The sequence below is a fragment of the Buceros rhinoceros genome, unplaced genomic scaffold (genome assembly GCF_000710305.1).
Source record: "Buceros rhinoceros silvestris isolate BGI_N320 unplaced genomic scaffold, ASM71030v1 scaffold6956, whole genome shotgun sequence".
Classification (NCBI taxonomy): Eukaryota; Metazoa; Chordata; class Aves; order Bucerotiformes; family Bucerotidae; genus Buceros; species Buceros rhinoceros.
In genome coordinates this window covers 21590-41942 of record NW_010419249.1, presented here as the reverse complement: position 1 = coordinate 41942, position 20353 = coordinate 21590, and the positions used below count along the sequence as shown (strand labels likewise).

Sequence of the window (20353 nt, the reverse complement as noted above, 5' to 3'; positions counted from 1 at the left end):
GTGTCCCCCCTTGTTACCCTTTTTTTTTTTTTTTTTTTTTTTTTTTTGGTTGCAGTCATGAAGCCATAACTCTGCAGAGAACCTTATCTCTGGAGACCCCCTGACTCCTTAACTATTGGCAATGACCCAGCCCAGGGCTCTTATTCCTCCTACACTGAAATATTAATGATGCCTTCACGCCTGAGAGTTTACTGGCACTCTTGAGTTGTCTGGATCAATAGAAGCAGAGCAGACAGAGCCATGAAAAAGAGCCACTTTTGGAGGATTTGGTGTTTTCCAAGAGTGTTAACAACAATGCCCCAGACTTCCTCTGGGGGAGTGCCAGGAAAGGCCAGACAGCCCTACATCAGGCCCTATCGATTCCCCTCCTGATTGGAGCTCATCCTAATGAATTGTCATAGAGGATCATCGTGTTAATCAACCTGCTATTAATGTGGGCTTAGAAATTATTATGGCATTGATTAGAGGCAGCTTGTCAGCCAGAGCTGGTAGTGATTGCTTCCAGCTGGCTGATTCTGAGACTTGCCATTACTGTCAGTGGTAGCAGGAGATACTGGTCCCCACCATCCTCCCCTGTCCCTTCATTTGGGGGCAGTGCTGAAAACAACTTCTGATGCTGAATATAGCAAAAGCAGAGCAAGGAGCAAAACGGGCAAGGAGCAAGGACCGGTCGTGTTTTTACTCCACCCAAGGTGAAACAAGAGAAGCCTGAACTCCAGAGCCCAATGTGTCCTCAACCTGCCAAAGAGAAATGTGCGAGATCAAACATCAGGTTCCTCCCCGTAGCACCCTACCTGGGCCAAGTGTGCCTCCAGTTGCTTCACCCCCTGGCCAAGGTGGCTGTGACTCCCCTGGCTGTAGGGGAGAGGTGGCAGCTCTGGATGTGGTGCCTATTGGGACATCACACTTCGAGGCATCCAGCACAACCCCTGTCTGTGACCTGATGCTGCGTATCACCTAAAAGATTAATGTGGGGCACATCCACGAACCCCAGCAGTAGCTGGAGCCAGGATCCCTCCAGGAGAGCATCACGCGACTGAGGTCTATGGCTCCCACCCACTTCCAGGAAACCAACCCAGTCATCCCCATCCCTCTTCAGAGGATGCTGGAGAGCATGCCACGGACTACCCAACCCAGGATCCTACTGAGTGCTGGACTCACCTTGGTTGTGTGACACTGAGGCAGTGGAGACCACATCTCCTCACTCACCCAGCTTTTTGTGTTGCTTTTTGCTTAGAGGCTCCCAAAATCTGGAGCTGTAACACTCTTCAGTGGGACAAATTTACAGTGAAGGCTCAGAGACAGGTATATTGGAAGGCCAGAAACACCAGGTTCATTTACCCTAAGCTGGTTTAGGGCTTTTCTCATTTTTCTTAAGTGGCTAATTAAGAGGAAAGCATTTGTGACCCCGGAGAAATGTCCCTGATTAGAAGGAGGACTTGACAGATGCCAATTCCTCCAAGCAGGAGCTCATCCGCTGGGAAATTGCCAGATCAGGAGGGAGAGGGAGAGACCCAACTGTGCCAATCTGCTGAAGCATGTACAAACTGGGACAAAATTCCCCTGGGAGATGGGAGACAGTGGCGTATCTGAAGGCCTTTATGGGATGCTGAAACTGCATAGGGAGAGTTTCAGTGACTGGCATAAACAGGCTCATCTTCCGTGGAGCAGAGAGAGATCACAATGCCCCCCTGACCTCCCACCACCATCTCTGATGGAAAGGAGGATACACCTGAGGATCATTTCCTCTCCTCTGCTGAGCTTCAAACCCCTCCCCAAACCACATAAAACTACTAAACATCCCATTAAACCTTTCACACCAAGAGAAAAAGAAGGTAAATGTTCATTTTACTTTTTACAGGAAACAAAAAGGTGCTCAAAAATACCAATAGCAAGTTAAAAATTGGTGGGTGCTGCTTTATTGTGTGGAGAATTGGGACAGCTTCCACAAAGAGCATGAAGAAGACACACACAGCCCCAGTCCTTTAGGGGAACCCTGTTATCTAGGCTTTTATTTACTGTGGTACATCAATACCCAGCGAGGTATCTGCAGCAAGAATACTACCCCAGCCACCAACAATGTAGTAATGGCATCTTGTGAGACCTGGCATGCAAAAACCCCTCTGGATTTTGGCAGTGGCTCTTGTTATGGTCTAATGAGGTTTGTAGTCAGCAGGAGCTCTGCTCTGGGATGTACCGGGGGGGGTCTTTTATGGGAAAGTCTGCCAAGACCCTAGAAGTGGGTTTGGCCCACAGTGGGTCCACGCTATAGCCAAGTAGGGATGCATCCACTTTTCTCTCTCCTCGTTGAGTTCAGCATTTCTTGAGGTCTAAACAAAGACATCAACTTCTCTGGCAATGCCTATGGCATGGCTGTATGATTCGGTGGTTGCTGAGCTTTGGCTGTGAACCTCTCACCATCTCTCCAGACAGTAGCTGGTCTTTCTGCTTTCCTTCTCCTCGCTGCCCAGCATAGCTTGTGCATATCATTTCATACACTATTGCTGGGCTGGGGAAGGCACAGAATCTGCACCTCTGGAGGCTTTGAAGAAGAGGTTGGACTCTTTTGGGGAGGATCTGTACAAGTCAGTAGGCCATGGGTACAAAGTCACCTTGTCCTGGCTTTCCCATCACTGCCCCCTCCTTATACATCTCAGGAAGGTATCAGGCCATACCTCAAGGAGCGTTTGCCCACATGTGAATGCAATCTTAGCAAAGGACCAATTGCAATTATACTTCACTCTTTCAAGGGACATTTCTGTCTGTGGGTCCTAAGAAGATTCACCAAAGTACCCTCCACTTTTTGGTGGAGGAAAAAGGAATATCCAAAGTTTATTCACAGTCATGGGACAAGCCAGGTGTGAAATACCCTCCTGATCCTAAACTTGCAAACGTACCATCTCCTCTTTGCTCCCATGGCCACCCAGATATCACTCCCTGCCTTAGCATTTGTAGAAGATAGGAGATACTGCTTTTGGGGGACAGCAGCAGAGGGATCCTGCTCTGTGGTTTGCAGAGTCCTCTGCAGCCTCACAGCTCTCTATAGATGCTCTGGAGTAAATACATTCATGTATGCTTCAAGGGCGCAACAATGCACAAATTGTTTTTGCTGCAGGGCACTCACTGCTGGCTCACTCACCCAGCTCTGCACATCTGCTCCAACCCATCTCAGGACCCACAATCGCCAGGCAGCACAAGGTGAGCAACATGCTGCAGTACACCTCGCCACAGTGACCCCCCCCAGCAGAGAATGGTGGTGGCTGCCAGGAAAAGGGGGGTTCAACATCCCTGCACCAGTTTGTCCAGTGGGTCTGCAATCTGCAGAACAAAGTATGTCCAAACGTACTTCAGCTTCATGGCAAGGTGATCTTCCAAGGGACTGGTCTTCAGAGACACCAAGCAGCCACAGTCGCAGAAAGAGTCACTGCAGCCTGCGAGCACTCAGCATCCTTGCAAGGAGAAGCACTCCATCACAAACAAGCTCTCCTTTTTTTAACGGCTAGGATGGAAACTGGAAGTTGTCTCTCCTGTTTCTAGTATGGCAATTTGTTATTCTTCCATCACGCTGTTGGTATGCAGTTGCCACAATTGGAGGGCTTAAGGCAGCCTCATATTTTCAAGCCAGCAAGACCCTGTGCTAGTCAGACCTGGTGAATCCCTACTGAATTCACAAGCATGCAGTCTTACACCCTAGGGAAATACAGCAGCAAGCTCATGGCTCCCTCATCCCCATCATTCATACAGAGGACAGCACACACAGAGAGAATTTTGCAGAGTTGAGGGGCTCCACAAGTGCCATGCTTTCCTCCACTTTTTCGTGATGCTGTCCCTCATAAAAAGAAGAACCACATAAAAAACTGAACCAAGAACTGAACCAAAAGAAAGAAAAATGAAGCCAAAAGCATAGCTGTAGCAAGAAGGGCTGAGCAAGAGGGGATCAGGCTTTAAAAACAATGGAGCCCTTCAGCTGAGCTGGTTCAAGGCCGTCGGTGAAAGTGAGGAGGAAATACATCACCTTGCGGATCTGGGCTAACTCTGCTATCCGCTCCCCAAACTCCTGGGCATCTGCCTCATTGCACTTCACCTCCTTGGCCCCTGGCTTCTTCCAGAAGATACCCACTGGCTCCAGCAGCTGCCGGTTCATAAGATGGGTGAGATCAGGAGTCCAGTGCTGGGAAGTGCCGGTCACCGTGACCTTCCCAGGTGTCTCCAGCTGGATGTCCCAGTGGAGGAAGCACATGTTGTGCTGCCGGATGAAATCCACTCGGTAGATGTGTTCATTGGGAAGCAGCAGCTTCTCACCATCCTGGGGCCTCATGTTCTTTTGCTGCAGGCTCTGGAATCGCAGCTGCATGCACTGGGTGAGTTGGTCATCGTGGACAAAGGGCAGCTCGAGCATCCCTGCCTTGGCTGCCATCATCTCGGCTGCTCCTCTGTCAGGTCTGCAGCAACGTTTGGCTCTCAAACAGGACATGCAGGATGAAAAATCCACCGAGCCCCAGGAGCTGGTGCCCCCTCTCCATGGTCCCAGTGGTGCTAGGCAACCCGGGCCAGTGACGCAAAACGCCCTTCGGGACTTCCTCTGGGTGCCCTCCTGCCTCATTTGCAGATTTGGAACTGATGGTGCTGCTGTGCAAGATAATCTATAGGGAATGGATGTCTGATGTCAGTCTCCCTGGCAACCTCCCTGACAACAGCAGCTAGTTAGCCTGAAACAAAAGCATGCAGCCAGGGATGCCACCTAACAGGTCTGGGTGGCAGTGGCTTTCTCTGAGTGTAGGCTTTTGGAGTAATTCAGGTTGGAAGGACACTCTGGAGGGGTCTGGTCCAACCTGCTGTCCAAAGCAGGACTTACTTCAGGGTTAAATCAGGTTGCTCGGGGCTTTGTCCAGTTCATCTTTGAGTATCTCCATGGATGGAGATCCCATAGCCTTTCTGGGCCCCCATTCCAGTGTCTGACCATCCTCATGCTGAAGATAAGCTTCAGCTTGTGCTGTTGTCTTTTGTTCCCAGCAAGAGTCTGGCTCCATCTTGTCCTGCAGCCTCCCATTAGGTAGCTGCAGACAGCAATAAGCTCCCCCTTTGCCTTCTCTCCTCCTGGGTGCAGAAACCTGCTATTCTCAGCCTCTCCTCATATGTCCTGTTCTCTAGACCATCTTGTGTTGTCCATCAGGCTCCCTTCAGCCTACCACCGTCTTCTTCTGGGGACCCCAAAACAGTGCCCAGATGGGGATTAACAAATGCCAGACAGAGAGAAAGAATAATTTTCCTTATTCTGCTGGCTGCGCCCACATTTGGCCTTCACCTCTGCAATGGTACTTGTTTGTCCTTCAGGACCTGGTGTCCTTTTCCGGACAGCACAACTGGCAGGAGTTGGGCTGCACACTGCTCCTGCAGCAGCAGGTGGGTCCCAAAAATTCAGTGTGGGTCTGCCTGCCTTCAAATGGACTGGGCCGATGTTGGAGAGGGTGCCCACATGTGGGCTTCACTTTAGTGAGCTTTGGAAAGGGGAACTCAGATATATTCTTCAGCTTAATGCTTGTGTCTTTGGCCCAGGTGAAGAAGCAGGTCCAAGATGCAAACAGCCTATTCCCAGGCACTGTAAGGATGCTCTGAGCCCACATGGGCACCAGCAACATCCAACCTGGAACCATTCATTTCCCAGCAATTGCTGGGGCACTATTAAACCCAGAGCACTGGTGTTGGGCTGGTGGGTTTTCCAGACAGTGGATGGGATAAAAGGAGATAGTGGTGAACATATTTCTCCTTGCAGGGTGCTGGGTGACTGCATGAGGCTGTGAATTGTGAAGAAAGGTGCCAAGCCAAGCCATGCTTCCCTCTACCAAGCAGCCCATCAAACAATGGCTAAACCACAGACATGGCTTTAGGTGCAGCACGGAAGCGGCCTGACTTCTGCAAGCACACTGTGGTGTCTTTGAGATAGAGTCTTTGGACACTCAGAGACTGCAGGAGTTTCAGCATAAAGCCTTAGAGTGGACATTGTGTGGAGTCAGGTTGTTTGGGTTCTCTCCATCCTGTCCGTGACTTAGGCTGGCCTGCCACACACCATGCTGTGTGAAATAAACTCCAAGAAATGTTTTTTTCTAAAATATTTTTACAAATATTTCAATATTTGTAAATATTATTTGTAGTATTTAGAAAATATTTCTAAAATATTTTTACAAAAGGCTGTGCCAGCATCTGTGCTGTGAGACCTGCGCTCTCATGCTTGACTCACGACCACCCAGTATCATCCCTGGAGGCTATCACTTTGACTTGAAGAAGAAGTCCTTCCCAAAAAAGACCATGAGAAACTGGCCTCGGCCAGACAAGCTACAGACACCTGGGGCCCAAGTGAACTCTTGCCTCACTTGTTTACTAGCTTTAAAACACTTTTAGCAATAACTTTTGATCCAACTTTTGGGTTTTAGAAGTTAAAAATCCCTTCAGGTAACTCTGGAGACCTTTTTGAGCTGAGCTACATGTGACAGTAGAAGGAGCAATGATCTTGCACCTAATGATGAATGGACTGCAGTGGGAACCCAGCTCCCAGGCACCATGTGGTGGTCCTTCCCTGTCCTGCTGAGGCACAGCATCGGACTTCAGTGTGCCCCCAGAGAGCAATAACTAACCCCAGGTTGTAGAAGACCTATGCAAAATGGACTTTGGGAGATGGATACCTTCAGAGCCATCTGCTCATGTTGTCCCATCCAAGATTGCCCTGTGCTCTGGAAGCAGCTGAGAAGGGAAGGAAGTCAGGCTAGGTGGTGTAGATGCAGGGTTGTCCGAACCACTTGGCTTCAGAGCCTGGCCCCTGTCTCTTACTTGTTGAGCAATACTAATGCAACCTGTGGGAGCACAAGTACAGATCCAGACAACCCTTAAGGACAAAGTGCTGCTGGAAATTATTTAATCCCCCCCATTTCAAGGGCTTCACTTCTTTTCACAAGAGCTAAACACATCTGAAAGGTCACAGAAAGGGTGTTATCACACCTAAAGCCATGTAAGGTCAGCCAAGACTCAAGAACTTAGCTGTAAAATAAATTCCAGTACCCCATTCCAACAGAGTAACTCAAACAATACAGATTTAATGGGAAGTAGGGACTGGAGAGAGGCTTGGGGTGAGGTGGAAGGAAGTATGTGAATAAAATAATCTCTTGGGATACACAAGGATGTGCTGACCCATCTTATTCTCTTGAAGGTTTTTCCTCCAGCCCACACTTGAGAGAGATGGTTCCACTGTATGAAGTGGAGTGAGGGACACACTGAGCCTAAGTTACATCCTGGTGTAAATCAGAGATACATTTTCTAGGAGGAATGGGAGACCTGGGCCAAGATCCCTGTACTGATACTTCAGTGATACTAATACTTGCGTCAGCATCTTTCAGCACCTCCCAGACCCTGAATCAGAGACATTTTGGTGTCTAATGACACTAAAACCAGGTTTTAAACTAGGTTTTAAAACCTAGTGTTTTGCTGCCTTGTCTGTCCTCGCAACTGTGGCTTGCATAAGCATATTGACCAGTCAAAGGTGTGCCCTGCAGGTTTTGGGTCCTGCACGCGGAGATGTCTGAGGGCCAAGAAGCAACATGTACCTCCAGCAATGTTATCACAGTTGAACATGCATCTGCACCAAGGACCAGGAGGTCCACCATTCTGGGCCAGCGAAGGGCTCAGACAAGTACCATGCTCTAATCCCAGCACATACAGCAGAGCTGGTGTCTCTTTGGACAAAGGGGTTAATCTGTGCACTTAGTGTCTCCCATTTTGCTTTAAAAGTTGCTGCTGCAGTTCATAGCCATGCTTGCTCCTTGCAGTTCATCACAAGCTCTCAAACCACCTTGCAAAGGCGGAGCAAAGGTCCCATCTAATTCAGGGGTCTCCAAAAGCAGGGGCGTGCTGAATCATGTCTGACTGGAGCCCTGTAGTGTACACCACAGCAAACCGAACATCACTGGGAGGGAAGACTTGGGAAGAAGGCTGCAGCTTGTGCTTTTGTCAGAAACAAATCTTTCCAAAAGAAGGAGGAGGCAGGTAGAGAAGAGCCTCTGAGAGTTAAGAGCATGGAAAATGAGAAGTTACAAACACCCACAGCCAAATTGCCAAGGGAGGAAAAGCAATGCCGCTGGCAAACTGAAATAATGAGATGTCCAAAGGGACCCAGCTTCTGCTCAGCTGGCATTTCCCAGGGCAGGGATGGAAGTGAGTGGCGAGAAGGGAAGACAACTCACCTGCTTCCCCTTGGGTGACATCGATGCAGAGGAACAAGCTAAATAACCCCCTGCACCACCCCTGTAATAAAAGCCACAACAGTCACCACAGCCATGACGGGAGGAAACCTTCTGCTTACCCAGAAGCCAACAACAACCCCTCTGTTCCCATGTACAGAAAAACCTTGGTTTTAACAGAAGATGAGGATGCTGCAAAAACCACGAATTCCTGAGTTTAGTGTTCATGACCACAAAAACCATGCGCAGCAGAGACCAGGAGTGTCAGAGCACACAGAGCAGATGCAAAGGTGTAGGGTGGAGGGACCCCTTTTGGGTCCGTTGCAGTAGGAGGCTGTGGGAGAAGGAGGTGATGCTGTCTGCACATACTGGTGGCTGCGTCTGGCAGTGAAATCTAGGAAAAGCTGCTTTCAACTTGCTGGTCCCTTGTCCTACGATGAGGCACGCCTGCACAAGGGTCTGAAGCTCCCCCGCCTTGACCCTCACCAAACTGACTTCCTCTGCATCTGAGGACATGGAGGAGACAGGCAGAGACTGTCCAAGGATGTGGCACTGAGCACCTCCTTCCCGCCCTGTATTTTTGTGGTTGCTCCCCAGGTCTGCCGCCCCTTGCTCTGGTGTAGCTCCTTGGTGGCTTTCTAGCTCACAACACAGTCCCTTTGGACCCCACGCTTGCAGCACTGCTACATGGTGCAGTCCAGCCACGGGACATGCCAGGGATGAATGCTTTGGGGAAGCAGCACCTTGGGAGAGATACTATACCCTTAAATCATCCTATCTGCCTCAGTGCAAGGTGTCTCATGGCCAAGGTGGGCACACATTGAGCAGCCGAAAAGAGGTAACACCATGGTAACTAGGCAAACAGGCCCAAATGCTGCAGCTGAGCATCCTGAATTTTTTTATTCTTGTTGATTTTTGTGTTATTTTAGAGTAGGGAGAGTCAGATTTGGGATCTGGAGGTCAAGATGGGGCTTGATCCACTTGGTTAAGGAGAAAGTGGTCAAGGGTTTGGCTGGAGTGTGATGTGACTGTAGTCACGGTGACTAATTCCTTGTAAGACAGCCCTTCAAGGGAGGTTTTTGCACACAAACAGTTTTTCAGGACTTGCCCTGGCATGGGAAACTGCTTACCTTCTGCCACAGAGACTCCCGGGATGCCAGGGAGGAGCAGGCAGCCACAAACCAGCAGTTCCCAACCTGGCCCTGGTGCAAGTCGTGGGAGCTGATCCCGTCCACAAAGAGGTGTGGATCATCGCAGATTTCCTGTGGGACAGGAGAAAAACAGACACACTGGGTAAGTGAGGAGACAGGGAAATCAGGAGTGAGGCTTCTTTGCAAAGGACAACCTCTTTCTTCCTCAGGCTCCATTTAAATCCCACCTGCAGCTTTCTGCTGGCCTCGCTCATCACACCAATGGCAGGAGGACCCTGTCCTGCCTTCTGCTCTCACCAGGACATGGAGACTGTCAAAGTGTCACTGCTCTGTTCCAGCATCAGTACAGCTTTGCTATAGTTATCCCTGGTGATAATGGTGCGTTTTCACACCATTACAGCCCTAGTGACCCATCTTCTCTTCTAAGGACAGTCTTTGTTATTTCTCATGAGCCCTTCATCTCTACTCCATGACTGCTTTACAAGCTTCTCCCTCTCTTACTTTGCGCTGCAGAGCATCACCCAAACCCACCATCTCCCATACTGGAACTGGTGGATATATCCCAAACCAGAACCCTGCAGGAGCAGGTCAGAGCCAGGCGTTTAGATGAGGAATCGCAGTGCCTAAATCAGATGGTTCACCCAGGAAAGCTCAAGATAGAGGTTTCAGACATGGTTGCAAGAAGCTAAAGTCCGGAAGCAAGTGTCCTCACCCAAAAGGTCTGTCCTTCCAGATTTTAGCAGAGCAGATGAGGAAAATTCGGTGAGGCAAAAGCACCTGGGCCGGGAAAACGAAGTGTTCATTCTGACACCAACATCAGCATGGTGGATTGTGCATGGGCACCACGAATGGAGAAACTTGAGTAGGAGGCAGCTAGGAGGTTTTGGAGCTCATCCCTCCAATCACTCAGGCACCAACGCCATCACCCTTCCTCTGCCTGACTCCTGCCAGACTGACCCCTTCTTCCCATTCCCACTTAGAACCTGGCCAAGAAATCATTTAAATTCCAGGGTGTTGAGCAAGCTTCGTGTGAAACGCTGCTTTTGCTGTTGTTTTTTTGTTTTCCTCTGATCAGTCTAGCTTGGAAGGAAGGTCACGTCCAGCTGGAGGCTGGGAGTAGATGGGACAGACAAAGAGCTGAAAGAACCTTTTCCCCTTTGTTATTATGTTTCATTTGAAGGGGGAAAAGGAAAAGTAGATTTTTCCATCTTCCCCCACATCTTCCACTTTTTTCAGGCTGGCTGCACCCACAATAATGTGTTCCCTCCACATTTTGCACATGAGGACTGGCATCGCCTCCGCTTATCACGGGGAGGAACAGAAATCATTGCTTCATAAGCACCTCCTGCTACTCCCACCTAACCCAGCCAGCACCGTACACCTAAAAAAATCACCTTAGCCCCATCCAGACAAAAACTGGTCAGGGATCAAACCCAAAGGGGAAGACTAATCCCCGCCCAGCTGCTGGTGTTGCAGGAGGTTGTGCTAAGCGCTAGAGGGAAGCAAGGTGACAGCCACCAAAGGCAAGAGCTACCTGCACTTCTCAGCATCTCTGAAAGCAGGCAAAGATGGGAGAAACCCCACTTTTGTACCACCGAGGAAGCACCCAGCAGCAAGGAATGCATCCATCCTGTCTGTTGGGATGTCTGCAAGATCAACTCTTAGTGATCCTGCTCTGGGAGGAAGAGGCGCTGTGTTTGCCCCATTTGAGGATCTGCCTTTCTACCTTTGGGTGAATCTGCAGTGTACAAAAAAGGAGTTGCTTGGTATCACGTAGACAAGGGAGAACATGAAACCATGAAAAACATATCCTGGTTGGCAGTAGGAGGCAGTAGCATAGGGTAGAGGGTGTAAGATGCTCAGGGACCTTTCCTGAGAGCAGAGCTACCAGTTAGCTGTGATTGCCCATCACCAGCTGTGATTTCCCATCACTAGGATGTGATTTCCCATCACCAGGGAAGAGTTTGCAAATTAAAACCCCGTGACTGCTCATTTTAATAGAGGAAAGCCCTATGTACTCATCAGAAGAGCAGCCTGCCCAAGCACAGAGGAATGGTGCAGCTCAGCAGCCCCTGCTCTCTCGGACTGCATGGCAGCAATGCATGTGCCATGGCTGGAGATGCCCATGCCAGGGCAGGTGCCCTCTGAAAAACACAATTCTCATTTGACTCAGCTTCTTTACCCCATAATGCAGACAGCTCCCTAAGGGCATATCCTTCTTGAAGGATTCATTCACCCACTCTTCAGATGCTGCAGTAGGTGTTTCCCATGCAGGTCCACACTTGGATGTGGCGTTTCAAGGTGCTTTGGGTCCAGCGTGGATGTGGCTGAAAGCACACACTTGCTCTCAACTTATCAGCCCTTGGACTTTCTAACCTCCTTCCCTCATAATGTGCAAAACTCCACAGCAGTTTGCAGCTGAATTGGAAGTTTCCTAAGAGCAAGAAGGTTGCTAAATACTACCATCTTCTGCTGTGGAAGGGGGTGACAGCCTCTTCCTCGACCCAGAATCTTGCATGTCTGGTGTCTGGAGATGCATCAGACCTCGCAGAAGGAGCGATGCTCTGCACAAGGATCAGCCCAGCATGATACACAGGCCTGGCTGGAAGGAAGCACCACATGTGACCTCTTCACAAAACTTGTGCAAATCCCAAAATGCTCAGCAAGTCTTCCCAGGAGTCCACCCTAAGAGGCAGAGAAGGGCTTCCCTGCAAAAGGACCACACAGTACCCTCAAGCCTTAGGGCTGAGCTTGGTCCCACCGGACTCTCAGTGATCCTAAGTATAGAATCACTAAATCAGTGTTGTTAGAAGGAAGAAGGTTCTGAAGATCATCCAGTCTATCTATCTCACCAACTCAAAGCCTCCTCACTCTAACGCTGCAGAGCTGATCCCATCAGGGTAAGACTCATTTGTGGGTCAGTCTCCCCAGCAGAACCTCCTGAAGTTTCCTAAATCCCTTAGACTGGAGCTTCCCAGTATTAAATTACTTGGATTCTTCAGTCCCCACTGGAAGTGCTGAGCTCCCACTCACACATTTTGGCCCTGGTCTAGACTGCGTAGCCTTCAATCCACAGAGATGACATTCCCTGGGTGCTCCTGAGGTGGGAGTAAGGGACCAAGGCCCTGCTTCAGCAAGGCTGCGATGCCCAGGATTGCATGCAGCACCGTGGGGCCCTGGAACGCGATGCAGCACCTTCAGCGTGCAAAGCACCCTCAGAGCCAAGAAACACCATGCTCACATACAGAGGTGGGTGATGAACTAGAGACCAGTGGGAACTAGGTCAAAAAGAGCCAAGAAAACCATTGAACTCTGCTTTCCTTTTCCTGCAGACAGAGATGAAAGAGATAGAGATTTTTCTGCAGCCAGACTGAAATAAGAGGTCCTGGAGGTCTGTATGTGAAAGGGGAGGAGAGAAGCAGAGATGCCCTGATCACAGAAAGTCACCACCTTGGTTTCCTCCCCTCCCTCCCATGCAGCAGGCAGAAACCAGGTGAACCACAACATTTACCCAGGTAGGTGCTTCTCCAAAAAGCAAACATCACATCACCCTCTTGGCACCACAACTCCGAGAAGAGGGCAGCCCGCAAACATGCACACACACACACACCCTGGGGGCCTTTCAGGTTCACGCATCAGCCACCACAGAACCAGCTCAAACTGCCCCATGCCACCCAAGGCTTCCTCAAGCAATGAGTCTGTTCATCTCATCCCAGCCAGTTCCTAGTCTGGACACAGATGGTGAAAAGTAAGGAATGGGGGGATGGGGAGCCAGAAGCTATGGCTTTGATGTGTTGCTCTTAACTCCACCGTGGCCAAGAGAACCATCCATGCCTCTTTACCCCCAAGAAGAACCCGCCTTGGAGGATCCCAAGGTTCCTAAACACCATCAGAGATTATTTGCTCACCCCAAAACTGCCTGCTGAAATGGCCGCTGAGTTCCAGGCAACAAAATACGTCTTGAAGAAAGCTTGTAGGGATGGTCCTATGGAAAGATACAGCCTGACAACACAGGGAGGGCCAAACACGTAATTCGAAGTTCTGGTGATTCATATCCTCCTTCCCATATCCTTTCTCCTGCAAGGGATGTGGGACAGAGGTGGAAATCAGAGCCAGGGCTGGGAGAGGGCTTTGAAGTCCCTGTCGATGAGAGGCTGATTGCAGAGGTACCAGGTCTGTTTGTTCCTATTTGCTTTGGGTTGTTGAAATCCATTAAGGAAAAAAAAAAAAAGACCCAATCAGTGCAATTTTCTTGCACTTGGTGTAATTTTGCTTCCCAGCAAGAAGCATGTGGGCTTTTCCTCTGCTCTCCCTTTTGGTACTCTTTCCTCCAAGACATACAATTTCCTTCCAAATGCATTTAAACCAGAAAATATCACTCTCATCTTCTCCAGCCCGTCCAATTCCACACAGAGCAATAATGAGCTAATCACCCTCTAATTGGCTTTATAATGGGTGACTGTCTTATCATAAATGTTTCCCAGTGCAGATTTCTGAGCTTTAGATTCACTGGGGATCTGGATCGTGTCAAGCCAGCTGTGGGGAGGGAGAAAGCTGAGGGGGCAAAATAACCACGTGAGATACAACATCTGCTGTGTGTCAGGGCCTTTTTTTTTTCAGACTGGTCTAATCGCATCGCAGAGCCTGGCTGTTTCAGCAGCAATGATTTCACTCAGGCTTGCAAAATCAGTGAGATAATCTATTAGTGTGGCTGTGCTTCCCCCTTCCCAGGCAATGGGGATCCAGAAGGATCCTGCGTCTTAAATGTCACTCACACAGTCAAGAGAGCAAGAGGCATCCCAGCACAGCAAGCAACAGTGACACAGCTGCAGCAAAGGTCCCTGTGCTGCCTCGCTGCAGGTGCCTTCATTGGGATGTGATTTTGCAAAAAGGGCAATTAAAAAATGTATACCAGGGTGATGTAAGGAAGGGAAATAGTGCGAGGTTGGAAAACCAGGGGTCCCTGTTTTCAGAGGTTTACCATAGAATCGTAAAATCATAGAATCACAGATTGTTTTGGGTTGGAAGGGACCCTCAAAGCTCATCTAGTCCAACCTCTCTACACTGAGCAGGGACGTCTTCAACTTGCTTGCTCAGAGCCCCGATGTCCATCCTGACCTGCAATAGTTCCAGGGATGGGGCTTCTCCGACCTCTCTGGGCAACCCGGGCCAGGGTCTCACCATCCTCAGTGTCAAACATTTCTTCCTTCTCTCTGGTCTGAATCTCCCTCTTTGAGTTTAAAACCATCACCCCTTGTCCTGTCACTACAGGCCCTACTAATAATTATAACCTCGGTGGCTCAGCTTCACACCATTGAAGGGTAGGTTTGGTTGGTAATATCTAGACCCTACAAAGCTATTCAGGGGAGTTTGTATGGCCTCAGTCAGGCATCCCCAATGCTAATCCACCCAGCATATCTTAGTATATACACATTTGCGTCTGTTATCATCTCCCACACCATGCAAAGGGCATTGGACACTCCACCCACAGCAAACAGGACTTGCATGTGAAGACAGACATAAAAAAAATACACTCCCCTCCAACGCCATGCCTCTGCTTGTGTACCTCAGCACCACACTGTGCCATTTGTTTTGGCACCAGAAGGAGCGGTGACGGTGGCAAACAAGATCTAAAGGTCAATGTGCAGGTTTAGCAGCCCTGACAGGTCCCTCTGTGGTTTTATCTTCTGGGTATTCAAAGAACAAAGGCACCGAAGAGTCTCTGTTAAAGCAATGAGATGTGGAGAGACGCAACATGCTGTGAGATCTCTGCACCTCCCCAGGAGCAGAGAAGGAGATGGAGGGGAAGGAGACTGGAACAAGTGCAGAGACCTTGGTCTGCTGTTCCTGTTCCTCCCACCCATGTTCTCCAGGGATGCACTCTTGGAAGGACTCACCATTACTTAGCCCAGGACTTCTTTGGTCTATACCCAGCCAAGACTGATGCAGAGGCCACCACAGCCTTGCTTTTAGCATCTCCATGCATTCAGACACAGTCCTCCCCACATTGCCTCTCTCACAGCGAGTTGCTTTGATGCATCTGGTTGCAGAGCTGCCAAATAAAAATACCCTCTGGATCCTGACAGCCCTGAGATCTGTAGTTCTCAGCACCAAAGCAGGGAAAGTCTTTGCATGCCTCACTAACAAACTGAGGGCAGGATGCTGAGAGCAGTGAGATGACCTGCCCCAGGTTATACCATCTGGAGGTCCCTGTTGGTATCAAGACCCAGCACAGTCCAGTCATCACACGAGCCATCGTTCGTTTATGGAAATGAAGGCATCTGGCTCCTTTTCATGCTGCATCGGCTGAGCCAGCCTGACCCTTACAAGTGCATAAATCTACAGTCTGGAGAAGTGAAGAAGAGGACGAGCAAGCACAGCAACTCTCAGAGATGGCTCTACCTGGATGTCCTTCCCTTAAATCTTAGTGCATGTAGGCATGGGCTCGAAGGAGCTACACCAGAGAGGTGGAGGAGGAGAAACAAAAATAAGCTTCCATGGCTGTTTTAATTTCAACAGCCTATGACAGATACACCCTCCGATTAACCACAGTGCTGCCAGCCACCTTCTCCCGAGTCTCCTCATCCTTCATTATATCCCAATCTTGAGTTCTCCCACAGATCTCCTTTGAGCAAGTTCCCTTTGGACAGTGCTAAGGACTAGCAGGGAGAGGAACAATCCTGGTTTGGGAGCACCATGGGTTTAAATAACACCTACCCTGCAAAGCCTGTCCTTTCACCATGGCAAAGCTGTGCCCTCAGTTTCTCCAGCACTTCTAGCTGTGGGGTCTAACCTCAGAGGAAGTGCTTTGGCTTGAAACTATCGGCATCAGGCTGCAAACTTGGTTTTGGGAGGTTCAAAGTCACATTGGTACAAGTGAGAGACCAGGAACCACATGAGCCGTAAGAATGTTCCACAGCTTGCACCCCTTCTGAGCCATCACTGGCCAACCCAAAGGACATGGCAGCGGGGATGTGCTGGTGGGAAGAATGGGAGCACCATGGGTTTAAATAACACCTACCCTGCAAAGCCTGTCCTTTCACCATGGCAAAGCTGTGCCCTCAGTTTCGCCAGCACTTCTAGCCGTGGGGTCTAACCTCAAACAGAGGAAGTGCTTTGGCTTGAAACTATCGGCATCAGGCTGCAAACTTGGTTTTGGGAGGTTCAAAGTCACATTGGTACAAGTGAGAGACCAGGAACCACATGAGCCGTAAGAATGTTCCACAGCTTGCACCACTTTTGAGCCATCAGTGCCCAACCCAAAGGACGTGGCAGCGGGGATGTGCTGGTGGGAAGAAGGAATGGTCCAAAACCACCCACTCATCGCAGAGCTATTGTGAAATCAGGGAGCAAGCACTGTTTCTGCCTCCAAGCGACATAATTCAGGTTTGGCACTTGTGCCTGCCGAATGCTGCCCTGCCTGAATCCCAGTTCCTGTGTCTCACCAAAAGCCAATCTTCTAAAATGAGATTTAGGAATCTAAATCACGCAGGGTGTTTGGTTTGGTTTGTTATTTTAATTATCCTAAGAGCCACATTATTGATGGGAAAAGAAAAAACCCAAAGCTGCAAAGGAAAATTACCTCCACCCTCCCAAGTGCGTGTCTCAAATCAAAACCTTTTAACTACACAGAGATATCTCCCTTACCCCCGAGGGTGAGGAACTGCCCTTTGGTTTGTGACTGAGTCATATTTATAGCACAGCAGTACCTTGATCCAAGACCAGGACTTGACCCCACCACAGTCCAATGCAACGACAATGAAGAAGTTATCATGAGCTTAAGCCATTTAAAGAGATGACTTCCAGCCCACACCTATTCTGGTTATTCATGCTCTGGGTGTAGCTTTACAAACAGAGAAAGCCACTTTATGAGAAAACCTCCCTCTAGAAATGAGGACTCATGAGCTTCTGTTAGCTGGGAGAAGGGACAAAAAAGGGGGCGTTATTTAGAGAAAATGATTCTGTCACTACAGAGAGACGAAAGTGACGAGAAACTTGGCAGCAGGGCTGGCTGTAAGCACCCAGTGCTGGCTGGCACTGGCTGGCACCTCCAAGAGGAGTGTTCACCAAAAAGGATGAAGCCTGTATTTAACAACCAGCAGCAAATCTCCCGTGAGGCCTTGGGCTTCAGTCACACTGCAGGAGTTCACAGAGATGTCAAACTCAAGCAAGCTTCACCTCTCCTTGCTAACATCGCTTTCCCCTATGGTGATTTCCTCTGACCTGCTCAACTTTCCCAGCAACACAAGCAATATGCAGCACTTCCAGAAGAGACTTGGAAGCCTTCAACTCACGCTCAGTTTGCTGATAGTTTACTGAGAGACACAACTATGCAGGTACAGCTGCAGCAGCTCCAAGACAGGAATATGCAGAAGTTCTCCCAGCAATAGGTAGCACAGAGTCTCCACACAAACTCACCACATGGTTTACACGGGCTGTGTACAAGGTAAACATGTATATGGTTAGACTTTTAACCAGTTTCTCCAGTTATTAAGCGCTCTGTTTACATTTTCCATCATTAATTCTTACATTACTCTATCAGTGGTATTCGTATTAGGCCACAGTTAAGCTTTAACCATCCATGGCCACTCTCCATTAAGGTGGTTTGTTCACCCTTTTCCTCCTTGGAGGGGAACAGGGAGGAATGCATCACCGAGGGTGGTTTTTTCCCAAAGATCCAGAAATACCAAAGATGTGGGATGCTTTGTTTCATCTCTCTGTGACCACAGAGGTCACTCTTCCTAAGCTGCAGTCCCTTGCCTTGCTCGTCAACATATCTCCTGCTGGCCCCAGGTATCACCCAAAGGGGACAGATTCCTCAGCTCGCTCTTGCTGGCCTGATTTCTTCTTGTGAGATCTGAGCAAGACACCACCTGCCTCAAGGGGTGGAGAAGCAGTGCCAGATTGACCCTGCCTTACTGGGACTGGGAGCAGTGGCTAAGCACTGATCTCTTCAGGGCACCTGAGAAGCCAGGGCCAAAAAGGGGAGTGAAGCCAAAGCGTTTGGCAAGCTCCCATGAGGGCATCACCCAAGGATGCTGCTATCCTGTGAAGGACAGTCTAAAAGGGACCTACTGGTGGGGTTTAATAAAGATGAGCATCCAGATGAGGATGTGAAGGGGTCAACAGATCATGCAGTTTGGGACCCCGCTGTACTGGCTTGGTCCTGGTGAGCTCAACTACCACTTCAGAGCACTACCAAAGCACCTAAAGGCTTTGTCCTTTCTCAAGGATGCTTTTCACTCTTCTCCACTTCTCCAAGTGCCCCAGTTCAAGACTGTCCTGTCCATAGGGGTGTCTGGGGCACAGCAAGGAGCTGAGCACCCTATAACCGCACATGGCAGTGACACAGCATGCAAGTGGAGGACAGATGGCCATGAGCATGGGTACGATGGTCAAGCAGGGCAGCCCCATCCCAAGGAATTCATCCCCCCACAACAGAGTGTTCCAGCACACGCAGGTGTAAATGATTGTGTGATGCTAAGTGCCTTCACTTAGGACAGCCATCCCCCCCTACCATGCTTCCCTGAGCTGCACATTTCAGTCTGCCTTATAAACAGGTTTCAAATCTTCACAGGACTTTGGGGCAGTATTTGCACAGTCTCTGTGTTAAATTATATATATCAGAGGAGAAACAGTGCCATTCCACTTACTGTCAAATTGTGCCGGGTTTTTCTTTTAAAAAGGGACAACTTGGACAATTTAATGCTCTGTACAAAAAATTCAGACAGTGTCAGTCATTTGGCAGCAAGGAAAGGACAAGCCCTTGCCCTGGGGTGTTTAGAAAGACAGACACTAGCTGCATTTATTCATCCCAGTCAACCCATCCTGGACTGGACAGCCGTCCAGGTTCTGCTGAGTGAGGCAAGAAGGAAAGATGATGGACAGAGGGTTTGTACCTGTTTCTTTACCAGTGTAGGTATCCCTCTGCCCTGACCACATATTCTGGGAACAGAAATGCAGAAGGAAGTGAGTGTGCACACAAGATCCAAGGGGTGTATGCTGAAGCTAAGTTAATTCACACCAAAAAAAAAAAAAAAAATATATAAAAATCCTGACACTGGTCTTTAGAGCAAGCGATCCAGAGCCTCTCCTGGAAAAACAAAACTGAGCAGTGCTTAGAGGAAACAGGTCAAGTTTAGATCAACAGGGAGTTAATTCAAGGAAGTGCTATGACCTCTGATTATGCAGAAATCAGCTGATATATGACAACGATTCCCTCTGGCTTCAAATTCACCAGACCAAGGAAATAGCTCCTTTCCTGCTCCCAACACAAGCCCAACGTGGCTCTGGTTGTTGTCCCCGCACCAACACTTCCTCCTATTTGTTTCTTCCTTCTTGCAGCAGCCAGACTCAGTCCTCGGTTTTACTCGGTTTTAATGCACCTCCTGCAAGAGGCAGCACCGTGCCTGACTGAGACTTTGCACAGGGACTTTACAAGGGCTTCAGTGAAAGATACTTGTTCCAGCAGGACTGAGCCTGCCCTCAGCACAGGCAAATCGCCCCCAAATCCCAGACCCTCTGAAGGCTAAAAAAGTAGAGCTCACAGGCAGTGCAGCATCTCCTGTTCTGCACCAAGATTAAAAGCCTGGGCTGAGCCAGGGCACCACTAGCTCTGTACCTGCTCTGTAGGCTGAACGTGACCCTACAGCACCCCAGAGCCAAATCCAGGAGGATTTGCCCCATTCCCTCTGCGGAGCTCAGAGGGCAGTGGATGCCCAGGGCTCCTTTCTGCAACACCCTCTGCTATCATTATGCTCTTCTCCGTTACCAACACGGTAACTTCTAGACACTGACGCACCATTGCATTAGGAAGCAGCAATGACTCTAATCCACTGATTTTACTGTTGCTTTTGCATTTAAGGCTGTGTCCTTCTGGCGTTGAAGCAGACTGGCTGACTAGTTTCTTATCAAAGGCTGCAGTGAGCCATATTCATGCCGGGCACTTATCACCCCCTGTTCTCACTGGGGTGA

The 20353-nt window shown here is 49.3% G+C and overlaps 2 protein-coding genes across 2 annotated transcripts in view; both read right to left on the bottom strand.

Annotated features, from left to right (window-relative positions):
- Positions 1 to 20353, bottom strand: part of CAPN5 (calpain 5) — a 36977-nt gene that overhangs the window by 10300 nt on the left and 6324 nt on the right. Inside the window, exon 2 of the mRNA XM_010138829.1 lies at positions 9359 to 9490. Within this exon, the coding sequence (XP_010137131.1) occupies positions 9359 to 9490 (132 nt within the window). The remainder of the gene's footprint in view (positions 1 to 9358; positions 9491 to 20353) is intronic.
- Positions 3938 to 4417, bottom strand: OMP (olfactory marker protein). Its single transcript, XM_010138828.1, has one exon. It carries the CDS (start codon positions 4415 to 4417, stop codon positions 3938 to 3940), a length of 480 nt encoding a protein of 159 aa, XP_010137130.1.